This window comes from Urocitellus parryii, chromosome 7 (assembly GCF_045843805.1).
Source record: "Urocitellus parryii isolate mUroPar1 chromosome 7, mUroPar1.hap1, whole genome shotgun sequence".
NCBI lineage: Eukaryota > Metazoa > Chordata > Mammalia > Rodentia > Sciuridae > Urocitellus > Urocitellus parryii.
In genome coordinates this window covers 164,681,788-164,702,405 of record NC_135537.1, presented here as the reverse complement: position 1 = coordinate 164,702,405, position 20,618 = coordinate 164,681,788, and the positions used below count along the sequence as shown (strand labels likewise).

The window sequence follows — 20,618 nt, the reverse complement described above, 5'->3', positions numbered from 1 at the left end:
ACTTGACCACTGAACTTCATTCCTAGCCCATTTTTTGTATTTTATTTAGAGACAGGGTCTCAGTGAGTTGCTTAGTGCCTTGCTTTTGCTGAGGCTGGCTTGGAACTCTCAGTCCTCTTGTTGCATACACCCAAGCTTCTAGAATTACACGTGTGCATCACTGTGCCTGGCCCCAGACCTTATTCTGAGACAGGGACTAAATTTCCTAGGCTGGCCTTGAATTTGTGATTCTTCTATCTCAGCCTCCTGAATAGGTGGGATTACAAGTGTGCTCCACCACACCCAGCAGGCCCAGCCCTTTTACTGGATACAAATTCATCTCTTTCTTCTCAAATCTTCATATCCTTATACTTGCATTGACTGTCCTTCCTTCCCCCTCCCTTGTCCTGTCTCACCCCAAGCACCTAGCAGACATCTGACTGTTGGAATGCTGGTAGGATTGCCTGTTATTAAACACCTCTAGGTTTCATGAAGGACTTAGCAGAGTAATGCCTGTTAGCATAATTCTTTGGCAGCTGAAATTACTATCAAATATGCAGAAAATATTGTTTCCTCTGCAAAGTGAGAGTAAAAGGGTAGACAAGAGAGAAAAAAACAAAAGACCTAGAAACTGCATGATACAATGAAGTAACATGAAAAAGGCCAGAGGCTTTGCATTCAGGCAATATGAATTCAAATTCCAGCTCTTTCGTCATCATGTAAATCTTGAGAAAATATTTCTCTTCAGTTCAGGGTCTTTAGCTGTACAGTGAAGAAAGTACTGTCCCCTTCTTTTAAGTAGCAAGTATTAAATTAGGATGACACAAAAATGTTTCCCATCATGTCATCACAAAGTCTTACTGTAATTGAGTTTTTGTGAAAATCAGAAAAAGACAACACTAAGGTTATAAACCTATCCTAAATGACTTTGAGACAAAAGGATTTAAAAGTTCCAATTTAAAAGCAGCATGTGGGCTGGGGATTTGGCTCAAGGGGTAGCGCGCTCGCCTGGCATGCGTGCGGCCTGGGTTCGATCCCCAGCACCACATACAAACAAAGATGTTGTGTCCGCCGAAAACTAAAATAAATAAATAAATATTTAAAAAAAAAAAAAAAAGCAGCATGTGTGGTAACATCTACTGTGGGGATGGAATTACAGGGTTACATAAGAGGGATAATGTCTGGGGCAGTTTTTAGTGGACTTATTCTGGTGGCAACAACACCTCGCCGCCCCCGCACCCCAAACACTACTGTCACCAAATCTGAGTTGATCCAGGACAGAGGGGAAGCAGACAGTTTCTAATACTGATCTGGATCAGATGGACTGTTACAGCCAGACAGACTTATAAACTAAAGTTGAAGGGTTTCACAGTCTTTGCAGAGAAACTACATAAAATACTATGATTTTATTAGCAGCCACAGATGTACCATTTTTCACAATTTTTTTTTTTTTTTTTTTTGGTGGTGCTGGGGATGGAACCCAGGGCCTCATGTGTGCTAGGCAAATGCTCTATCTCTAAGTTACATTCCCAGCCCCTTACACTTATCTTGTTTCATAGGAAAATTAGACTAATTCTAATGAAATATCAATAATGTACCTTAAATAAGTAATGATGCTGGAAAAGTTTAAGTTAAAATGTACTACATAATAGTGCAGAAACTAAGTGCAGCTGGCAATTTCATACATGAAAATAATGCTGAATATTTAGTGTTTGGAGCAATATATTTTACCCATCTTTGGACAGTCCTGGAGAAGTACCCACCACAAGCTGAATGAAAGAGATACTAAAAAGGCTAAAATATTGAAGACCCAAAAGGACCACTCTAGAGTCAGTTAATAATGAAACACTGGTCTATAAACAGTGATCTGCCATAGTTCCAATCCCCAATGCAGACCTCACTGCAAGATCATATCTCTTCCATCATTTAGCCTCCAGGACAAGTGGTGCTTAGAGATTCACAACCCAGGGTGCATAGCCCCTAGTTACTGATACCTACTCCTATACATATTTGAGCAGCAAGAATTCTCTTGAGAAGTATATCTTGAAAACATTTCCTTCAACAGACCGTCAGTCTTCTTGAGAGGAACACAGAAGAAAGTACTTGCTAGAGGACATAATATCAGACGTGGGTTCCCATTCCTCATAAACAAATAAACAAAAAAAAAAACCTTGTTTGCACTATGAGGACTACCTTATCAGGAAGATTTCAGTTCTTACTATTCAAGAAAAGAGGCTTATATTAAAATCAACTTGTGGTTAACTCCCTTTAAAAAGTTATTTTCAACCAGGTGCAGTAGAGCATGCCTATAATCTCAAGACACTCTGGAGCTGAGACAGAAGGATCAAAAGTTTGAGGTCAGCCTCAAGAACTAGGCAAGACCCTGTCTTAATATAAAAAATAAAAAGAGTTGCAGGTATAGTTCAATGATAAAGTGCCTCTGGGTTTAATTCCCAGTACTTAAAAAAAAAAAACCGAGAGAAATATTATTCTCAGATATTCACATTCTTAAAATTTACAGGAAGCCTTGGAATATACAGTCTTCTCTGACATTGGAGTCAGGAAGAAAGAGGAATCAATATTTGTAAAAAGAATTTAAATTCTTGACCTAAACTTTCTAAATTTCAAACTTGCTTCATATAAAGGAGGATAGTTCCCAACTTGACTAATAGGAGTCTCAACACAAATATATCTCTGAACCAACAATTCATTCATGTTGTCACTTACTGCCATGGAATGATTAGAGCAACCCAAGTTTTCCAAATATCAGATATGGCACAATAAGTTGAGACATTAGCTGTGTGCCCTGATTCCTTTTACACAGGCTCAAACACATATGCCCACATGTACATTGCAGTGCATGCTGAGACAGAAAATTTTGTTTATTTATTGAACTTAACCTAGAGCCTTGTTTATCCTAAGCAGGAGCTCTACCCCTGAGTCACACCTCCGACCCTGAAAACCTTTTTTTTTTTTTTTTACTTTATTTTTTGGTACTGGGGATTGAAACCAGGGGCACTCTGCTACTATGTCATATCCCCAACCCTTTTCAATTTTTATTTTGAGACAGAGTCTCTGTTAAGTTGCCAAGGCTGGCCTTGAACTTAGGATCCTCCTATCTCAGCCTTCTGAGTCACTGGAATTATAAGCATATGCCACCGCAACCAGTTGTGAGAACCTTTTAAATAAGAGGGTCTCCAGCACATCTTTCCAAGATACTAACTTGATGGAGGGAAAATATTTTGCCGGCCACCTAAGCAGAGTATGTCTTTCATCCCTCCTCGGACCACTTTCTCTTATTCTAGAAGTCTAACACATCTACAGAGTGAGGAGCTGTCCAGGCAGTCTCATCAAAAGGCATCCTTGATGTTCTTCAGTTGGCGCACAGCTAAGTCCACAGGGAGGCTAAACTTGAGGCTGCTGAGGCGACTGAGCAGGTTGAGGGCACTCTCGAAGCCTGTGTGGGCCATATAGCTCCAGGGCTGGTAGTGTGGTTCAATGAGTGATCCTGACTTACAGATGAGGTTAACCCAGGACACTAGACGCTGTTCATTCAGGGCCATGCACACTAAGGCTTTCAGCTCTGAGTCTGCACTGCGCTTGAAAGGGTCATGCTCTGTCAGCACCATGTGGATGGCTGTCAGTAGACTCTGTTTGGGGGTCACAATAGTGCCACCCGTAACGGGCAGAGCAAAGGACTGGGACAGCTTCCGGGCTGGGGATTCCACATAAGCACGGCCGTTCTTAGCATGGTAGTACTTTACAAAGAGCTCCCAGGGATGCATGGTCTCAGGGGCTGAGGAGAAGGCTGGCAACAAACAAGCAATGGGGGCCATGACAAGGCTCATCCCAGGGGAAGAGGCATAGAGTCCATGGGCCAGCAGGTCCCTCACAGCCACTGTTAGTTCCTTCCGCACAGCCGTGGTCAGCTCATCCTTGCCTCCCAGAGAGAGGTCCTGGAGGTTGGCAGAGGTGATGACATGGTCATGTGACTGGTATCTCAAGGCTAACTGTTTCACTCTATCTACTGATACCTCCAGCTTCTTCAGTAAGGGGGAGTAGTCTCTGTCGGCCTGGCCTCTCTGCCATAGGGTTTGAGGGATCTGGCCTGTGGCACAACCAAACTGGCTAACAGCAAAGATCTGGAGCACAGCCAACGCTCTCCTCATCAGGTGTAGCCCTGTCTCCCGGACTCTCTTCACATCTTCTGTCTTCACTGTTTAGAAAAGATAATGGCTGGTCAGTAGGAGGCCATAATGGCACAGAGGAACATTCTGTAAGTAACTGGGTGAGATCAAGTCTTGCTTCTGTGCAATAGTATGTGTGACACACAAAGGCAAGACTCATCTAAGATGTAGTTGAACTGACTTATATTTTTAGTAATTGTGGCTGCATTGAGATAAAATTCATGTTTCACATAATTTACCCATTTAAAGTGTACAATCTAGTGGGTTTTGGTTTGTTTTCTTTTTGTTTGTTTTTTGATACTGGGAATTGAACCTAGGGCCTTGTGCATGCTAACTAAGTATTCTACCATTAAGCTACCCATCCCAGCCTTGGTGTTTTTTTTACTATATTCAGTTGTGCAACCATTGTGGTAATCAATTATAAAATGTTTTCTTCATCCCCCTCTCCCCCCCAAAAAAAATTCTGCACCATTAGCATTTCCCCATTTCTTCCCAATACCTAAACAATCACTAATCTACTTTCTGTCTCTATGGACTTTCCTGTTCTGGAAGGTGCACTTACTTTTGCTGTTTCCTGGAGGCAGTCTGCTGCTGCCTGTTCTGGTGGAGCCATTTCCTGTCTTCCCACTGGCCTTGCACTCACATTGTCCACCACCTGTCTGTAAGGGGCTTCCTACTTCATCTGTAATCAGAGGATACAAAGGTGAGACAGTTATTTAGTCTATGTGGCAGATTTTTAAAGGAAAAATACTATTTAATGATGTCAGGCTGGAGTTGTGGCTCAGTAATAAAGCACTTGCCTAGCCATGTGTGAGGCATGGGGTTCGATTCTCAGCACCACATGAAAGCAAATAAATAGGGGATGGAGTTGTGGCTCAGTGGTAGAGACCTTGCCTAGCATGCATGAGGCACTGGGTTCGATCCTTGGCACCACATAAACAAATAAAATAAATGTATTGTGTCCATCTACAACTAAAAAAAAAATTTTAAAAAGGCATTGTGTCCATCTGCAACTAAAAAAATTTTAACAAATATTTAATGATATCTACTGTATGCCAAAAACCTTATAAATTCTTATTTCATTGCATAAAATAGTGACTGACATATTGTAGTTGGCTCAATAAATATTTGTTTAGTAAATGAAGCTTGAATAATCATTTTTCAGATGAGAGAAACTAAAGGGGGGGGTTGGAGGGGAAGGGAGGGGGCATGGGGTAATTAATGATGGTGGAATGTGATGATCATTATTATCCAAAGTACAGGTATGAAGACACGAATTGGTGTGAATATACTATGTATACAACCAGAGGTATGAAAAATTGTGCTCTATATATGTAATAAGAATTTTAATGTATTCCACTGTCATATATAAATAAAAATAAATAAATAAATAAATAAATAATTGAAAGAAACTAAAGCAGTTAGTAACCCGCCCAAAGATATAAAGCCAGGAAGTGGCAGAACTGGAACTTTATCTGGTTCTAAAACTGTGTTCCTTCTACTCTATCATGCAGATAAGACCTCTTAAATAGTACATTAAGAACTAGCAATGTAACAGTGGTCCACTTTATGCTTTGAATGTAGCCCTTGCTGTTCTGCTACTGCAACTTACTTTTAAAATGGACATGTTTCTTTCTCTTCCTCTCTCCCTGCTCCTCCCTAATCTCTCCTAGTCCCTAATCTCAGGGGGAAACAGGATTCCCCATTTTAAGAAGATTTACCTGTCCTTGAGTACACACCCACTATAGGAACAAAGCAAGCCACACTTTGGGGATGGTACCAGATCTCAGAAATGACTATCTCCCATATTAACAAGTGAATTAGAACTCCAACAGAAAACAAGTGGAATGTAGCCTTTGAATCATCTCTTTTAAAAGCCCCCTGTTCCTGCTGATGGGGGTAATCATAGCCTGTGTTTCTCCTTTGCTAGCAAAGCAATACAACTTAAAAAAGAACTAGCACCTTAGCCAGGGCCAGTGGTGCGTGGTGTATGCCTATAGTCTTCTAGTCTACTTGGGGTGTGGGAAAATTGCTTAGGCCCACAAATTCAAGGTCAGCTCGGACAATACTAAGAGAACCAGTCTGAAAAAAAAAAAAAAAGAAAAACATAACTGGTACCTTTAGGTATTAGTACTCAGAATAAATATAATTAGTATGACATCCATCCACCCTTCTATCTCCAATCTCTTCTCTGACCTTGGATAAAGCTGATGAACATCTCAAGATCTCGGATCTGGGTTTTCAGTTGCTCAACCAATTGTTCTTTCACTCGGGCTGGGTTGACAATTTGAGCCACTGCTGCATCCACACGCTGACGAAGCTCTTCAGTGGATAGGGAACTGATGTCCTCATTCAGATTCATGTCCAGTTTCTTTATTAACTCATCTATGATCACCTATCAGGATCATAAGCAATGAACATACACTTTAGAATTCTCAAGGAGAGGGTTAGAAAGAAGAATCTCTTTTTTTTAAAGAGAGAGGTGTGTGTGTGTGTGTGTGTGTGTGTGTGTGTGTGTGAGAGAGAGAGAGGGAGAGAGAGAGAGAGAGAGAGTTTTTTAATATTTATTTTTTAGTTTTTGGCAGACACAACATCTTTGTTTGTATGTGGTGCTGAGGATCGAACCCGGGCCGCACGCATGCCAGGCAAGCGCGCTACCACTTGAGCCACATCCCCAGCCCCAGAAAGAAGACTCTTAAGCAAGGAGTATATCTTTAAATGGAAATCAAAACTCAGCAGACCTCCAAATTTGTGAGAATATCCAACTGTTGATCAAGATCAGGCTTTACTACTTTTAACATAACAAGAACCTTTAGTTCCTCTCTGATAGAAATGGCTCCTTTTACGTATTGTAATTTTTTTACCCGGACAATCAGCTTAGACTCAGTAAAACAAAAGTATGAATAACCCAAAGAGGCCTCACATTTAGTTTCCTCTAAAGGTTTCCAAGAGAATGTATACTGATTTTTCTTAAAATCTTTTCTCTTCTTGCCTTACTTTAGACAACCAAAGGACAACTCTATAAAACATCAAGGTATATTACAGCACAAATTTTCGAGCAACATTATTAGAAACAATTTGAACATGTATTTTCCATGTGTAAATAAAGAATGGCTCTATGAGAGTAAAATTTCCTTTTGATTTGAACCAGTAGGGATTCTCAGTGAGGCCACAGGTAAACTGAACTTGGAGAAGCTATTCTGGGAATGTTGGCAGGGACAAGTTAACCTTGTGTAATGATGGAGGTGCCTCTGAGGCCTGCTCACCCTCTGTCTTTCCAAGACCACAGATTGAGGCAGGGAGTCATAACTGCCCTCTTGATAGGCAAATGTTTCCAGGTCATCTAACTGAGTCTTGAGCTGTAATATCAGTTCCTTCTGTTTCTCCCTCTGGGTTTCCAGACGCTCTTGTTTTTCCTGCTCACTCTAAGAAAAAAAAAAAAAAATACTTGGTCCATTTCACAGAAGAGAAACTCATGATACATTAAGAATCTTTTTGGTTGGCTATGGTTATGCACATCTGTAATCCCAGAACTCAGGAGCATGGCAAGTTTGAGGTCAGCCTCAGCAATTTAGCAAGGCCCTAAGCAAAATAGTGAGACCCTGTCTCAAAATAAAAAATAAAAAGAGCTGGAAATGTAGCTCAATGGTAAAATACCCCTATATTCAATCCCCTGTGCCAACAAAACAAAACAAAAACACCCCCCTCAAACCAATAATGATCAGGAAAATATGAAACACTCAATTGACAAGATAGGTCCAAAGTAATAATAATTATTCCACCCAAGGTGATTTATTTATTTATTTTGAAACAGGTCTCACTGTGTTGCCCAGAATGGTCTTGGGCTCGTGGGCTCAAGTGTTCCTCCTATTCCAGCACCTCCAACCAGCAGCTAGGACTATAGGCTGGGTGCACCAGCTACAGGGCAATTTATTATACACATGTTTTCTTAAAGGAAGTTCTGGCGCTGGAGGCATAGCTTGGTGATACAGCACTTGCTTAGCACATGCAAGCCCTGTATTTGATCCCCAGCACTGAAAAAAAAAAAAAAAAAAAAAAAAAAAACACAAAGTCCTTTATTGGAAACAGGATAACAGGATATAAATACAAAGAAGTCTTTTGTTAAAACTTTTTGTTTTTTAAAGGTCTAGTTGGGATAGAGACAACCTGTTCTTAGCCAAGAGTACCTCCCAGGAATTAAACATGCCATCATCCACAACCAAAGACCATAGCTTAACTCCTGAATACCTTGTGCAGCTAAATTTTGCAGGAGAATCTGGGGGTCAGGGTTTAAAGAAAGGCTTTTTAACTCATAACCAATTTTCTTAAGGTTCAAATCTCCTCCATTTCCTCTGATAAGATTATAGGATACTTAAAAAAAAATTAAAACAATCAAATGAAGGTGCCAGGGAGAAACATCTACAAGTAATGGGGTGGGAAGGTCATGATCACTGTTATTTATTTATTTATTTGTGGGCAGTGCTTTGGATCCAACCCAGGGCCCTATGCAATCTACTACTAAGCTATGTATCCCCAGCCCCTTGTTTTGTTAAGTCTGGTTAAGATCTTCTAGAAGTAATTCCTTTTTTTTGCTACTGGCTACCAGATAATTTCTACACTTAAATTATTAAAAAATCTTCAAGATGGTAAAGTCCTGCTAATATATTCTTAGATACTGGCTTTTCCTTGACTTTCTTGACTATCAAAACCAAAAAGCAGGTGCTGAGGGCATAGCTCAGCAGTAGAGCACTTCTCCTAAATGTCTGAGGCCCTGGATTTGATCCCAGCACTGCAAAACAAATAAATTTTAAAAAATAAAATTTAAAAAAGCTAAACCGGCAAATTATTTGTAGGTATAAGGCTACATTTTAAACTAGAAGTCTATAACAGTATTAAATTTAACCTTAAAAAGGTACTTACCAAGCCCTCCAGAAGTAATTTGCATGAGAGAAAAAAATGAAAAGCAACAAATTTAACTTTTTGTTCAAGTATTTATAAAGCAATCCTCTTGCATTAGCTTTGCTCAACACAAAAGCAAGTCTTTCTTTAGGATACCCTTCTCCAAACCTTTCTGTTGCAGTTTTTTCCTGGAATCCTGTCCTCTTTCCCCTGCTTCGTAAAGTCTTAGCTTGCCTTTAAGAAGTTTTCCTGATTTCTCCAGGCAAGATGAATAATTTCCTCCTCAGTATTTTGCACACACTTTTATGATTCTGCCTCCAGTAATTTCTCAGCTTCTTAAGGGTAAGGGGCCTTGACTTTGATTACCAATACCAAGCACAGTGCCCAGCATAGGATGGGTTCTCAGTACTTTTTTTTTCCTCCCAGTACTGGGGACTGAACCCAGGGGTGATGTACTTCTGAGCTACATCTCCAGTCTTTTTTAAATTTTTTGGTTTGAGACAGGATCTCCACAGGTTGCTGAGGCTAGCCTCAAACTTGAGATCTTCCTGCCACCTCAGCCTCTTGAGTCACTGGGGTTTCAGGTGTGTACCACTGCTCCTGGCTTCTCAGTACATATTTGTTACATGTTACTGAACTAAATTAGGTAGTGAATGACAAATTCCAAATAATGAACTCTGACTGAAGGAAGTTATCTAACTAGCCTAAGGAGAAAGACCTGGGAAAATAGACTTTATTTCTGTTTTCATTGTATCCCAACTTTGTGAAGCCAAAGAAGAAAGAAATCAGACATAAATCACAATTCTGTTTTCAGGACTATATATGCTGAATTCTATCTCTTGCTATGGTAGCTATGGTATGATATTTGCTGGAGTGTGGGGCAATAAATTTAATAGGAGAGAACAATGAGCTCTGGTGCAAAGCAGGAAATAATAGATATCATTCCTAGTGTGAACTGAGATAAAATATTGGCTTAAAAAAATTGGGGAGACTGGGGATGTAACTCAGTCATATGGCTTTGCCTAGCATTCGTGAGACCCTTGGTTCCATTCCCAGCACTATCACCAACACAACAACAAAATAGAACCAATAAGTAAATTATTCAGTTCAAAGATGTCCCCCATTTAGTTACTACCTGTTCACAGGTCAACATATGCACATATGATTCTATCTGTTTATTACGTAGACCCACTAGTTTTTTTTTTTTTTTAAGTGTTACCCTGAGAGACTGAGGCAGAAGGATCTCAAGTTCAAGACCAGCCTCAGCAATTTAGTGAGACCCTGTCTCAAAATAAAAAACCATCTGGGCATGGTGGTATATGCCTGTAATCCTGGTGAATTGGAAGGTTGACTCAGGAGTGCGAAGTTTTTTTGTGTGTGTGGTAGTAAAGATTGAATCCAGGGACACTCTACCACTGAGCCACATTTCCAACACTTTTTATTTTTAATTTTGATACAGAGTCTCATTAAATTGCTGCGGCTGGCCTCCTCTTGCCTCAGCCTCCTAAGTCACTGGGATTACAGGCATGAGCCACCACCCTAGTTATGAGGACAGCAAGTTTGTGGCCAGCCTTGGAAACGTAGGCCCTGTTTCAAAAGAAAAAATATAAAAGGTCTGGGGAGGCTCAGTAGTAGAGCACCCCTGGGTTTAATTTCACAGTACCAAAAATAAATAAATAAATAAACAAAAATCAATAAATAAAAAGGACTGGAGACTTTGCTCAGTGGGAGTACACCCCTGAATTCAATTTCCAGTACTGCAAAAAACAACTGATTAAAAACATTTTTAAAATAAATAGTGCTACACTGTTTCTGAAAGTGAAAATGAACAATGAAGTATGCCATATTCACATAGAATCTTTGGTGCTTTTCCATCCTGAAATGGACCTTGCAAAACTAATTCTATCTTTTCTAATCTTCAAGTCTGGCAATTTAAGGTGGCTATTCCTTGTGTACTTATCTGTGGATGTGGAAAAAAGGGTGGAACAGTAAATACACGATTGCACTGAAAACTGTTCTGATTAAAATAAGTCAATATCTGCTGCTGATAAACTTTGTTGGCTAAAATCAATTTGAGTGGGAAGAAAGCCACATGTGAGTTGTAATTTGAAGAGTAAAAAGGCAGTGTGTTTCAACACCTCCAACAAGCTACCTACATGAATTCACTTCCAGAGATTCAAAACTTGTAAGGAAACTTTTTCTTGGTGTGGAATACATAGTTTCATTGCTTCTCAACGCAGGGAAACTGAATCCATCTTGTCAGTTACTAGAGGACCTCATTCAGAATATCTAGTTATTAAGCAGGATGAAAGAGCAGTTTGAAAATACCAATGTTAGGAATTTTTTTTTTGAGAGAGAGAGAATTTTTTAATATTTATTTTTAGATTTCGGCTGACACAACATCTTTGTTGGTATGTGGTGCTGAGAATCGAACCCGGGCCGCACACATGCCAGGCGAGCACGCTACTGCTTGAGCCACATTCCCAGCCCCAATGTTAGGAAATTTATATAATCAGGTGTCATGTTTTTTTTCAGTTAATAGGAGATTGTGCTGTTCATCCAAGTACTCACCAGATAAGAGGGTATAAAGATTAAAGACTACCTAGATTTACAGGAAAGCACAGAAATTAATCTAAATTTCCATGGATTCCGGTTCACTTTCTAATTCTAATCCCCATAGTCAGAATACCCCATCAACAAAAGTGTTTAAGACTGGGAGTGTAGCTCCATGATAGATCCCGTGCGTAGCATGCGCAAGGCACTGGATTCAATCTCCAGCACCAAAAAAGGTGGCCAGGATTTTTTTTTTTTTTTTAATGAGGAGCGGGCAAGATAAGTGGGAGCACCGCTGCACTCGTTGTCCCGTTGTCTTCTCAATACTCTGCTCCCTCTCCTCGCATCATCAGAGCACTTTTCCCATACCTTCAGTATGCACCTCTCAAAGTTCCCTGGCCGCTTAGTTCTCTTATGCCATCTACATCTGGCTCCAGTCTCCCAGTCTCCCAGTCTCTGACATCCATAACCACCTAGTTGAGTCTGTTCTCCCCTTTATACTTCCGTCTGCGTTAGCAAGGCCACTCACTTAACTCCCTATTCCTAAATCTCTTGGGGCCCAGCCCCAGCCGCTCACCTGGTCCTCGCCCCGCAACCGTGGCCGGTCCCCGGGCAGCCTGCCGCCCTCGTCGCTGGCAGGGTCCCCGGGCCCCTCGTAACCCAGGACGTGAGGGCAGCCGCGGAAGGCGAATTCTTCCAGCTCGCGCAAGAGGCGCTGCTGCTCCGCCGGTGCTCCCCGCACCACCTGGCGCAGGCGGAACTGCACCTGCGCGAAGTGCGAGGACAGCGCGAGTAGCGCTGAATCCAGCCGCCGCCGCTCGGCCCGCAACCGCCGCAAGGTACAGCTGGGCGAGTCCGGCGGGGAACCCCGGGCCGTGCCGGGCTCCTCGGCTGCCGCCTCTTCCGAAAATGCAGACACCCCAGGCCCGGTCTCGGCCACCGCCCCTACTGGGGCCCAGCGCACCGCCTCGCATGGTGACAGCAATTCCTCTTCCTCCTCCTCTTCGTCCTTTGCTTTTGCCTCAACAGCCGCCACCACCGCTACCGATTCCTCAGCAGCGTCCACAGCAGCCATCTTTCCGGAAACACTGCTGAACGTCAGCCGCGCCCCCTTACTGCCATGGCAACGGCGCGCAGGCAGGGAAAAGGGGGAGGAGTGGAGGGCGGGGCTTAAAATTTGGTCGTACCCGAGGGCAGTACTCCCGAGGGCAGTACGCCCCTCAGGGACTTCTTTCGAGCCAATAATTTTCTCCTGAGCGCCTATTCTGAATTAGGCAGAGAGTACTAAAAGTTGGAGAAACAGGTAAATGAAGCCGAGCACACGCCATTCCCTGTGTTCAGAGTCTAGGATGGCCCTTTCCTGGTTTAAGCGGGTGCGCAGTTTATTCCTCATCTGTACATTTCTGTAGATTTTGAGAGGTTAAAGTCTACAGGTTTTAAACTCTCCCAGAATCCCTCCAGAGTGCAGATCTCTAGGCAGTGGAGCCACATTCCCCACCCTCTCAACCCTTCCCTCGACCATATAAGGAGAGGCAGCTGCTAGGGGCGTCCCCAGTATCTAAAGATAGAGGCTTTTGCCTGGGACTCCAAATGCCACTGGGCAGGTGGAGCAGCCATGGCACGGTAAGTGTTTCCGGCCTTGGTACTGCCCCTTTCCCTCCGCCCTTTTCCCTGGAGATTCCCTTCCAGTCTAGTGCGCACCCCAGGTTCAGTGAGGCCCATGGGAGCCCAAGACCCCAGAACTCTGTAACTTATAGGGTGAGTTTTGATTCGACCTAGGTTCACCCTCACCACATCTATGCACTTCCGTCACTCCCTTCCTCCCCCTCTGTCTTGTATTGCTCTACTTTAACAGAACTGTGGCACCGAACGTTCCTTTAAGGTCCCCTCCCTCATCTTACCCAACTGCCCTATATTCCCTTCCCCACACTTATGAAGCCCCACCACACTCCTCTCAGGCAGCATGCCCGGACCCTGTGGTATGACAGGCCCAAGTATGTGTTTATGGAATTTTGTGTTGAGGACAGCACGGATGTCCATGTGCTCATTGAGGATCATCGCATTGTGTTCAGGTAATGGCCCTCCTCTATGAAGGGGCTCGCTTCCCAGGAACTTCTGTTTTCCTAATCCGCACCCCCACCCCCAGGCCCCCACATCTCAATTTCATTATTTCCGTAGCTGCAGGAATGGTGATGGAGTGGAGTTGTACAACGAGATTGAGTTCTACGCCAAAGTGAACTCCAAGGTGAGGGTGGGGTGCGTCAAGTAAGGTTTGGATGGAAAAGGTGCCCAGGAGATTCATATGAAAACTCAGACCCTAAGAATGAGGCTTTCTATCTGGCAGGATTCCCAGGATAAGAGGTCCGGCCGCTCTATTACTTGCTTTGTGAGGAAATGGAAGGAGAAGGTGGCCTGGCCCCGGCTCACCAAGGAAGATATCAAGGTGTGTGGGGAGTGGCTTGCTCCTTGTGTGCTCTCTGTTCATCCTCTGGGATTGCCCTTGCTTCCTTTCCAGTCAATATTCAATGACTCATCAGGCCCTGCTTCCTACTCAATATACTGCCCTCCCTCACCCACATCCCCAGTACTAGGAACTGAACCCAGAGTGCTCTCTCACTGAACTACATCTCCAGGCCTTTTTATTTTTATTTATTTAATTTTTTAAAACATAGATGGAACCCCGTGCCGTGGTGCACTCCTGTAATCCCAGCGGCTGAGACAGGAGAATAGCAAATTCAAAGCCAGCCTCAGCAATGGTGAGGAGCTAAGCAACTCAGTGAGACCCTGTCTCTAAATAAAATACAAAAATAAGGCCGGGATGTGGCTCAGTGGTTGAGTACCCCGAGTTTAACCCCCGGTACCAAAAAACAAAGATGGAGGTTTATTTAGGTAATAAACATATATTAAAGGAAGAATGGGGACAATCTCAAGAGAGACGCCTTGGGTGTAAAGCAAGGAATACACATTCAAGGGAGAATGCAGGCTATCTCCAGAGGGAAAGACAGTCTTTATTTATTATTTTGAGATAGGGTCTTACTAAATTGCTGAGGCTGGTCTCTAACTTGTGATACTCCTGCCTCAGTCACCACTATACCTGGCTGATCTCCTAAATATTTTTGAAATTATTACTTCTTGGTTCAGACCTCCTCCGTCAGTATTTTTTGGGAAGTTTTTACTATTATTATTATTATTAGTTGTAGAAGGATGCAAAACCTATATTTTATTTATTTTGATGTGGTGTTGAAGGTGGAACCCAGTGCCTGACATGTGCTAGGCAAGCATTCTATCCCTGAACTACAACCCCAGCCCCTTTGGGGAAGTTTGTTGCATATTTTTGGCCCCATCCACAATCCATCCTCTGTGTTGTTCCAAGCAGACTGTCTAAAACATACCTTAACCTTAACACTTTCCCACATAAGACCCTCCAGTGGCTTCTCCCCTTAAGATTGAAAGTTCAGCTGGGCATGGTGATGCATGCCTTTAATCCCAGCTACTGGGAGGCTGAGGCAGGATGATCACAAGTTCAAGATCAACCTGGGCAATTTAGTGAGACCTTGCCTCAAAGTAAAATATAAAAAGGAGCACTCCTGGGTTCAGTCCCTAATACCCCAAAACCCAAAACACAACAACCACAAAAAACCCAAAGCTTGAAAATTGGTCACCTGCTGGATGAATCTAACTTTTTTCACATTTATTTTAATATTTTTCACAGTGTCAATTTTTTTTTTCCTTTAGTACTAGGGATTGAACCCAGGGCCTCATGCATGCTAGGCAGATACTCTTCTACTGAGCTACATCTCTAACCTTTTTAAAATTTTTTATTTTTATTTTTGAGACACAGTCTCATTAAATTGCTTAGGTTGGCCTTGAATTTGTTATCCTTCTGCCTCAGCTTCCTGAATAACTAGAATCACTGGTGTGCACTACCATTACCTGGCATAAAAATTGTTTTGATTGGTTACATTTACATTTTTTATTGCTTGCTGGCATTTAAAAATGTAAGATATTTTACCTACAAATTCAGATTATTAGCTTCTTTGCAATTTGGGAGAATCTGGTTATGCTAATATAAATTCCCAAATGCTGAATAGAAGCTTTAAATGGGGTATGCAGTTCACCTCAGGTTACTCTTTTTCATTACCTCCCTGACCTTTTTTTTTAGGTATTTGAGCTGTAACTCCTGCCCTTTGGGTTGAATTCCAAGTACTGTAGCAAGGCAAGAATCCCATCCCATACTTTCTGGCTCCATGTTTACATTCCAGACACAGCAAGCTATTTGCAGTGTTTTGTTTCTGTGTTGTTTTTTTTTTTTTTTTTTTTGTACAAACTAGGTTTTCCTCACCTTTGTAACTTTGCTCAAGCCATGTCTTTTTCCTGAAAATCTACCACCATTCTTGCATTCACTTACCTAACCCCTGCATATCCTTAAAGTCCCTGCTATTCCAAGAAGTATGGGTTCCCCTACCTCCTTTCTGGGTTCCCGTGATATCCCCTGTTTCATCCTACCACCATACTTTTCACACTGTGTGCAAGACTGTCTGTGGATTTTTTTTTTTAATGTATCTTTCCCCCACTTTCTTCCTGATGGCTGAGACACTCTGTTGAACATTTTTATAATCCCAGTACCAAACTCAGAGTCTGACCCATAGTGTATGTTCAATAAATATTGTTAAATGAATGTGTGAATGATGTCTTCCCTATATAAAGGAGGACACTTTGGAACATGGGCCTCAAAGTGTCACCTCTGATTCCAGGGAATGCCACTTGTCTGTCTTGATTGACTGGCTCCTGTGATGCTTTATGATATTTTTCCAGATGTGTTGTCCCCCTAAGGGCAAGACTTCTATGCTTTTACAGATCCTGTCATTTCTGGCATTGTGCTTAGCAGCTAGTAGATTTTTGGTAAATATTTGTGGATGCCAACGACAACATGTCAGCCTGGAGGGGAGTTGGTCAAAAGGGATGCTGTTGGGAAAACTATACCGCATTGACCCTCTTAACCCTTCTATGCACATACTGATAATCTTTTCATGCATTCCTGATGCTGCTCTTCCTGCCTGTGACTCTCTGTATTTCCTCTTGCAGCCAGTATGGCTGTCTGTGGACTTCGATAACTGGAGAGACTGGGAAGGGGATGAAGAGGTAGAGCTGGCTCACGTGGAGCATTATGCAGAGGTAGGAGATATAGCACCTGCTGGTTTTTGCCCATCTTGGTCATTCTCTGTGTCTGTCTGCATACATTTCTCTGGAGAATTGTCATCAGGACCAAGCAGGGATAGTTAAGCATCCTTAGTAGGATATTCATTGGTGCTGTTACTCTTTACACATTTCATGCAGTGTTTAGTAGGGATGAGAGGAATAAACATTAGTGAAATTATATATAGATTCAATTACTATTCTTGTCTTTTATTTTCTTTGTGTTTTTTTTTTTTTTCTTCCTGAGCCAAAACATTGCATGAGAAGCTAACGCCAAACAGTATAAAGTGTGTATCATGGGTTGAGGATGTAGCTCAGTGGTAGTGCTTGCCTAGACTGTGTGAGGCCATGGGTTTGATCCCTAGCACTGTTGAGAAGGGGGTGGGATATGAATCTGGATTAGTAAGGGTAAAGACTATGTGTATTTAAGTTTACTTTTTTTACAATGAACTTTTGTTTTTTTAATTTTTTTGTATGGGGATTGAACCCAGGGGCATTTAACCAGTGAGCCACATTCCCAGCTATTTTTTAATATTTTATTTAGAAATAGGGTCTCTCTGCATTGCTCAGGGCCTTACTACATTGCTAAGGCTGGCTTTGAACTCACGATACTCCTGCCTCAGCCTCTTGAGCTGCTGGAATTATAGACATGTGCCACGTGACAGGCTCCAGTTAATTTCAGTGATGTGTTATGGGTTTTGAAGATGGGAGTAGTTGCCTGGCAGGCTCTGGCTGGGACCATTCTTCTGTAGTCCATCAATATGCAGGTTATCCTTCCCTCACCCTCCTTGACTCTTGGGACTATTTTTTTCTTCCCATTAGCTTTTGGAAAAGGTCAGCACCAAGAGACCTCCACCTGCCATGGATGACCTGGATGTAAGTAATGCCTTTCCCGCCACTCTTGAGTTTCTTTTTAGGCCTTAAAAAATAACACACTAGAAAGTTTCTATCCCGGTCTCTAGCACACAATAGTTCTCAGTGCATATTAACCAAATTTGAATTTGACAAATGTTCTGCAAGTTTTAGAAAACCAAGAGCATCCTCCCTTCCATCTCCCTCCCTCCTATCCTAGAGCAGATCTGGTCCTGTTGAGCATCTTTACAGCTGTAGGATTGGTAGAATTATTGAAATTCTGGAACTAAGTGATGCATAATAGAGTGCTGTTTATTGAGTGCCAGGGTTTATTTTATTATCCAAAGTTAAAATCCTTCATTATTAGCCTCCTAAGAAGTATGTTTTAGAAGGTAACAGAGAGGAAACATGGAGAGTAGGCAGCTGGGAGCAGCATTTATAAACATAAATGTTCATTTTTTGTAGAGCCTACAGGTGCTTTGTCTTTTTTTCTCTCCCCAGGATGATTCTGACAGTGCTGATGCAACAAGTAATTAACTTTCTGTGACAGCAGAGCTGAGAGGAGATTATAACTGCTTTCTGTTGCTCTGAAGAGTCGTGGCCTAGACCCTGTCAGCTCTTTGGCTGTGCACCAGGGTCCTTTGAGATCTCCGAACTTCCCTAGAAGTTCTTTTTTTTTTTTTCCCTAAATATTTATTTTTTAGTTTTAGGTGGACACAATATCTTCACTTCACTTTTATGTGGTGTTGAGGATCGAACTCAGTGCCTCGTGCATGCCAGGCGAGCATGCTACCACTTGAGCCACATCCCCAGCTCCTCTACAAGTTCTTTATTAAGTGTTCCTCTTCATACTTTATGTCTTCCTACTGTGCACTTGACTTTGGTGCTTCATCAAGATAGCAGGATAGGGGAGGAGTAGTTGGGGTTGGGAGGGGCTTCTAACTTCTTACTGATTTATTTATAAGATCTATGTTTGGGATGCTTGGTTATTTGAGTTTTCCATATATGTGATAGAGCAAGAGCCAAAGAGGAAACAGATTATAATAAATCTCTAGGAGTGGTTCTCCATCTTCCTCTTGGTGGAAAGCCTCTTCTGCTTTCAGAGTTTCTCTTAAGAATGTAGGGTAGGGCTCAGAGATTCTGGTCCTCATTGAGGTTGGAAGAAAAAAGATATTAGGGACAGGCTTATAACCAACCCAAGGACTTCCTCTTGCCTGTATCTGGGCTTGGTTCTTCTTAGAACCAGTCACCTTAGGCCAAGAGCAGGGTGCAAGTCTATAATTCCAGTGGAAGCTGAAGCAGGAGGATTACAAATTTGAGGCCAGCTTTAGCAATTTAGCAAGACCCTAAGCAATCTAATGAGACCCTGCCTCAAAAAAAAAAAAATAATAAAAGGGCTGGAGATACAGCTCAGTGGTAAAATAACCCCAGGTTCAATCCCCAGTACCAAAATAAAATAAAACGAAAAACCCAAGCAAACTAAATAAACTAAGCCCAGCCACCTCAGCTTCCTGCATCCATAAATCTTTTCACATTTTCAAAACTAATGTTTACTCTAGTTAATGTCTATATCTGTATACTCTTCCATTTAACAGGTTCTTCATTCATCCATAAATACCTTTTTAAAAAAATATTTCTTTTTAGTTGTTCTGGGACCTTTATTTAATTTATTTATATATGGTGCTGAGAATCAAACCCCACTTGCTAGGCAAGTGTGCTATCACTGAGCTACAACCTCACACACCATTCATAAATATCTTTTGAGTGCCAAATGTGTTCAATGACTGTGACTTAAAACAAATGTAATATCCATAGACCTTGTTCTTTGAAGTCATAGTTTAAGTTTGTTTGTTTATTTGTACTGGGGATTGAACCCAGGGGCGCTTAACTGCTGAGCCATATCCCCAGTTCTTTTTATGTGTAATTTTGCTACAGGGTCTTGCTAAGTTACTTAGGGTCACACTAAGTTTTTGAGGTGGCTTTGGATTTGCAATCCTCCTGCCTTAATCTCCCAAATTGCTGGGATTACAGGTGTGGACCATAACATTTGGCCCTGAAGTCATGGTAAAGTATTAAGATTTGTTTTTAAAAGTAAGTTTTATGGGCTGGGGTCATGTCTCAGTGATAGAGCACTTGCCTAGCATGTGTGAGGGGCACTGGATTCAATTCTCAGCACCATATATAAATAAATTAATAAAGGTCCGTTTACAACTAAAAAATATTTTTTAAAAAGTAAGCTTTAAAACTTATATAAGCAATATATACGGATATAGTTTAAAAAATGAAATTGTATAGAAGCTGAGCGTAGTGGCATGCATACCTGTGATCCCAGTGACTTGGGAAGCTGAGGCAGGAGGATCACAAGCTCTAGGCCAGCCTCAGCAACTTAGCTAGACCCTATCTCAAAAAATAAAAAAGGGCTCAATGGTTAATCCTCAATACCATTCATTCAATCAATCAATCAATCAATAAAATAATAAAAATAGAACATAAAATAGATAAAATTTAAAGAAAAAACTTGTGCATCTTCCCTTATGGGGTAACCACTCAACCGCTGTTTTGTTTATTTTTCTTTTTCCCATCTTTGTGTGTGTGTGTGTGTGTGTCTGTGTGTGTGTGTGTGTGTGTGTGTGTGTGTGTGAGAGAGAGAGAGAGAGAGAGAGAGAGAGAGGGAGAGGGAGGTGTATTGGGGATTGAACCCAGGGGCACTCTACAACTGAAATACATCTTCAGCCCTATTTTAGTCAGCCTTTTCACTGCTGTGACTAAAAGACCCTTCAAGAACAACTTGAGGAAAAGTTTATTTAAGGGCTCATGATTTCAGAGGTCTCAATCCATTGACAGCCAGCTCGATTCCTGGGGGCTTGAGGGAAGCTGAACATTATGGCGGAAGAGTTTAGTGGAGGGAAGCAGCTGACATGATGATCAAGCAGCAGTGACAGAGAGATCGAG

General features: G+C 41.9%; 2 protein-coding genes across 2 annotated transcripts; one reads left to right on the top strand and one right to left on the bottom strand.

Annotated features, from left to right (window-relative positions):
- Nucleotides 1-1,433: 1,433 nt before the first annotated feature.
- Nucleotides 1,434-12,765, bottom strand: Rundc1 (RUN domain containing 1). The gene is made up of 5 exons (XM_026387016.2): nucleotides 12,196-12,765; nucleotides 7,433-7,591; nucleotides 6,363-6,561; nucleotides 4,729-4,848; nucleotides 1,434-4,195 (listed from the first exon to the last, which is right to left on the bottom strand). The coding sequence occupies exons 1-5, from the start codon at nucleotides 12,691-12,693 to the stop codon at nucleotides 3,330-3,332; spliced, it is 1,842 nt and encodes a 613-aa protein (XP_026242801.1). The 5' UTR covers nucleotides 12,694-12,765; the 3' UTR covers nucleotides 1,434-3,329.
- A 410-nt stretch (nucleotides 12,766-13,175) lies between these two features.
- Ptges3l (prostaglandin E synthase 3 like) lies at nucleotides 13,176-19,060 on the top strand. The gene is made up of 7 exons (XM_026386834.2): nucleotides 13,176-13,241; nucleotides 13,577-13,690; nucleotides 13,797-13,863; nucleotides 13,963-14,061; nucleotides 16,704-16,793; nucleotides 17,637-17,690; nucleotides 18,168-19,060. The coding sequence occupies exons 1-7, from the start codon at nucleotides 13,234-13,236 to the stop codon at nucleotides 18,201-18,203; spliced, it is 468 nt and encodes a 155-aa protein (XP_026242619.2). The 5' UTR covers nucleotides 13,176-13,233; the 3' UTR covers nucleotides 18,204-19,060.
- Nucleotides 19,061-20,618: the final 1,558 nt, after the last annotated feature.

Excerpts from the sequence above, each read along its gene's own strand:
- Ptges3l (XM_026386834.2), top strand. Across the intron at positions 13,691-13,796 it reads GATCATCGCATTGTGTTCAG|CTGCAGGAATGGTGATGGAG; the intron begins GTAATGGCCCTC and ends TTATTTCCGTAG. Across the intron at positions 17,691-18,167 it reads CTGCCATGGATGACCTGGAT|GATGATTCTGACAGTGCTGA; the intron begins GTAAGTAATGCC and ends TTCTCTCCCCAG.
- Rundc1 (XM_026387016.2), bottom strand. The coding sequence starts at position 12,693 with ATGGCTGCTGTGGACGCTGCTGAGGAATCGGTAGCGGTGGTGGCGGCT. Across the intron at positions 7,592-12,195 it reads GGTTGCGGGGCGAGGACCAG|AGTGAGCAGGAAAAACAAGA; the intron begins GTGAGCGGCTGG and ends TTTTTTTCTTAG. Across the intron at positions 4,196-4,728 it reads GCCTCCAGGAAACAGCAAAA|TGAAGACAGAAGATGTGAAG; the intron begins GTAAGTGCACCT and ends TTTTCTAAACAG.